Source organism: Triticum urartu, chromosome 5A (assembly GCF_056163025.1).
Source record: "Triticum urartu cultivar PI428250 chromosome 5A, HENAU_Tu73, whole genome shotgun sequence".
Classification (NCBI taxonomy): domain Eukaryota; kingdom Viridiplantae; phylum Streptophyta; class Magnoliopsida; order Poales; family Poaceae; genus Triticum; species Triticum urartu.
Genome location: NC_141877.1, coordinates 465,084,202 through 465,088,155, shown reverse-complemented (window position 1 = coordinate 465,088,155; position 3,954 = coordinate 465,084,202). Strand labels below are relative to the sequence as shown.

The window sequence follows — 3,954 nt, the reverse complement described above, 5'->3', positions numbered from 1 at the left end:
CAATTCAGTTGTACAATTGTCATGTTTTCTTGCCTGACCATAGACTAGAAGCTCTATTTCTGCATGTCATTTTCGTAACAAAGGGCAACATTGATGTTTCATCAGAAAAAAGGAATTTAAGCTTACCGTTGACCCCACCAAAATTTTAGCTCAAACTCCACCAGCAAAACAATAATCTTTTCTCCTTTTACTATTATCAGATATTTTTGTATATTTTTATATGAACTACGTATGAATTAAAATGAGTGAACAAACACACTAAAATGTGTCTACATGCATCTAATTCAGAAAACAAGTTATGTAGAATGTCAAAACAAAAGGAGTACCTCATATAATCAAGTCTTACTCCCTCCGTAAAGAAATATAAGAACGTTTAGACAAACGCTTTTATATTTCTGTACGGAGGGAGTACATGTTAAGTGAATAAAACAAGTCTGAACATTTTGGTCTGTACTAGATACAGAAAATAGTTTTTGGGTGTTATTAAACAACGCCTTGGCTGTGGCACACATTGGAGAGAGGCCACAAGGCAGTTCACACGGTGAGCAGGAGCAGAGGATCCGATGAAATACACGAGCGGAGGAGGTCCCGTCCCGTGTTTGTTTGCTCTGTTCCTCCTCGCGCTGGGCCTTCCCTTCCCTCGAGTTTCCTTCCTTTCCTTTTTCCCCCTTTCCATCCTCCAATAAATAATTTCCACACAAGGAAACCAACCGAATCTCGAGCCGAACCTGCGAATTTCCCCGTCGCCAATCATCTCCACCCTCTCGCCCATTCTTCTCCGAATCCGCCTCCTCCCTATCCAGTCTGCCGTTCCACCAAATCAATCCTCGCCGCAGTTCGTCGTCGCCGACGGCGGCGGCGCGCACCAAGCGACGACCGCCGGTGCCGCGGCCGCCGTGGATTTGTTCCTCCCTCCTCCTCCTCCGTCTTCTTCTCGCGGGTAAGGAAACCCTAGATTGGTCCAGTGGGTTGTTGGAGTTCGTTCTGCTCGTGCCGATTTGTTTTGCTGATCCTTCTTTCCATGGTCCGATTAGGTTTGTCTTCTTCAGCGCGCAGTGCTGATCTCAGCTGAAGCCTCAGGCGCGGCGCGGCTTGTCTTCCCCAAAAAATGGCGGCGGGAATGCTGTTTCCATGATTCCCTCGCTCGGTGGGGCCAGGAGGGTTGGGTGGGTTGGACGTGATCGGGATTGCGAGGCCATAGCAGTTCTTATGGATCAGCTGGCTTTGCTCGCGACGGAGTTCGGGGATTCGTCCGACTTCGCGGTCGACGGCATCAACGAAAACGATGTCAGCGACGAGGAGATTGAGCCGGAGGAGCTGGCCCGGCGAATGTGGAAGGACAGGGTCAGGCTCCGGAGGATCAAGGAGAGGCAGCAGAAGCTGGCCCTGCAGCAGGCCGAACTGGAGCTGGAGAAGTCCAAGCCCAAGCAGATATCCGACCAGGCCATGCGCAAGAAGATGGCCAGGGCGCACGACGGGATCCTCAAGTACATGCTCAAGCTGATGGAGGTGTGCAATGCCCGTGGGTTTGTGTACGGGATCATCCCTGAGAAAGGGAAGCCTGTGAGCGGTGCCTCGGATAACATTAGAGCTTGGTGGAAGGAGAAGGTTAAGTTTGATAAGAATGGTCCGGCAGCGATTGCAAAGTACGAGGCCGAGCACTTGGTGGATGCTGATGCTCAGAGTAGCGTTGTCAAGACCGAGCACAGCTTGATGGATCTCCAAGACGCCACTCTGGGCTCACTGCTTTCGTCATTGATGCAGCACTGTAATCCACCGCAGCGCAAGTACCCCCTGGAGAAGGGCACTCCGCCCCCATGGTGGCCTGCGGGGAATGAAGAGTGGTGGGCTGCCTTGGGCCTTCCAAGGGGACAGATTGCTCCTTACAAAAAACCTCATGATCTTAAGAAGGTTTGGAAGGTCGGTGTGCTTACATGTGTTATTAAGCACATGTCCCCTAACTTCGATAAGATCAGAAACCATGTTCGCAAATCCAAAATCTTGCAGGATAAAATGACTGCAAAGGAGAGCCTGATTTGGTTGGGAGTTCTACAGAGAGAGGAAAGGCTTGTGCTTGGCATTGACAATGGCGTCTCAGAGATTACTCACCGCAGTGCTCCAGAAGACAGAAATGGAACTAGGAACGCACAGAGCAGCAGTAACGAGTATGATGTTGATGGTTTTGAGGAGGCTCCTCTTTCAATATCATCTAAAGATGATGAGCAAGGTCTTTCTCCAGCTGCACAATCCAGCGAGGAGCATGTCTCCGGAAGAGACAGAGAAAGGGCGAACACTAAACATCTTTATCAGGCTGTTGTTCTTAAGGAAGGAACAAAAAAACAACCACCAAAGAGAAAAAGAGCACGTCACAGTTCCGTTGCTGTTGAGCAGGAGGTACAAAGGACTGATGATGCACCAGAAAATCCAGGAAATCTGATTCCCGATATGAACCGACTGGACCAAGTAGAGATTCCAGGCATGGCTAACCACCAGATTACAAGCTTCAATCAGATGGCCGTTACAAGTGAAGCTTTACAACACAGTGGAAATGCTCAAGGGCATGTTTATCTTCCTGGGTCTGGGGTTAATGGCTTTGATAATGCCCAACCTGTGGATGCTACTCCTGTAAGCATATATCAGCCTGTACTTTATGGAAGTAGTGATAATGCCAGGTCAAACTCTGGAAACCCCTTTCCACTGCATGCCAATTCTGGTTTTAATAGTTTTCCCAGTAACTATCAGACTTTACCTCCGAAACAATCAGTGCCATTACCTATGATGGATCATCATGTGGTTCCCATGGGTATCAGGGCACCAGCTGACAACAGTCCTTATGGTGATCATGTGATTGGTGGTGGAAGTTCAACTTCTGTCCCTGGAGATATGCAACACCTCGTAGATTTTCCATTCTACGGTGAGCAAGATAAGTTTGTTGGCAGTTCTTTTGAGGGGTTACCTTTGGACTATATCAGTATGAGCAGCCCGATCCCAGATATTGATGATTTGCTGCTGCATGATGATGATTTAATGGAATACCTGGGAACATAACATAGGTAATTTCATCACATAGCTGTTTCTTAGCTGTTTCTCTCTCTTTGAACTGTAGCATGATCATAATTTTCTGCTGCAAGATGACAATTTTCCTTTTGGTTGTCAGGTTAGGTAGGGCTCTTATGCTTTCTGTTTGGTCATCCATTTTGTGTCACCAGGATTACCAGATTAACTTGAGTATGGAAGACTAAACTTCTCATTCTGATGCTGCTGATACCATCTGTAGCATGCCCAATGATACTTGACTTACATTCTTTTGAAAAATATTGTCAAGGATGACCGGATTGTAAACCGGAAAGGTGTACATGCCTACAGGGTTTAAGTTTGGAGTAGTTAATTTTCCCGGGGAAGATATATAGTGAAGAAAGGATAGTTCTTTGTAATTTTCGAATCTTTGAGATATGAATGCCATGCTCTCATGCATGTTCTCACCCCCCTCCCTTTTGCTTTCTACAGAAACATTGAATATTCAACATTGTAGTCTGTAGATACAATCAAGAATAAAATATTCATCAGTTGAGGAGATCCCTCTGTCTCTTATCTTTCTATGAGCAAAATTAAGTTCATTACTGTGTCATCGGTTGATGGTAGTTACACAGTGAAACCCTTGTTTCTTGCCAAAAGAAAAAAAGTGAAACCTTTGTTATACAGTACTACTGTTCTGAAAATGGCTAGTATTGTAGATAAAAGTTTGGAGATATGCAACAGTGGTGGTTTAAGCGGTAAATGACTGTATCACTAGGCTTCCTGTTGAGTTGCTGTTTGGTATCTGCATATATGGGTATGGGACATATGGCTGAGATTCACATTTGGAATGGAATCACACACAAAAAAAATCATTGGAAAGAGGTCTATTTAGACTTTTGTGGAAACGTCGATGTTTGCTGGTTTATTTGGCAAAGA

The 3,954-nt window shown here is 45.9% G+C and overlaps 1 protein-coding gene across 1 annotated transcript; it reads left to right on the top strand.

Annotated features, from left to right (window-relative positions):
• Nucleotides 1-622: 622 nt before the first annotated feature.
• Nucleotides 623-3,578, top strand: LOC125509767 (ETHYLENE INSENSITIVE 3-like 3 protein). Its single transcript, XM_048674800.2, has 3 exons — nt 623-940; nt 1,035-3,053; nt 3,158-3,578. The coding sequence occupies exon 2, from the start codon at nt 1,132-1,134 to the stop codon at nt 3,046-3,048; it is 1,917 nt and encodes a 638-aa protein (XP_048530757.1). The 5' UTR covers nt 623-940; nt 1,035-1,131; the 3' UTR covers nt 3,049-3,053; nt 3,158-3,578.
• Nucleotides 3,579-3,954: the final 376 nt, after the last annotated feature.

What these genes read in the sequence shown, in the direction of transcription:
- LOC125509767 (XM_048674800.2), top strand. Translation starts at nt 1,132, where the DNA reads ATGATTCCCTCGCTCGGTGGGGCCAGGAGGGTTGGGTGGGTTGGACGT.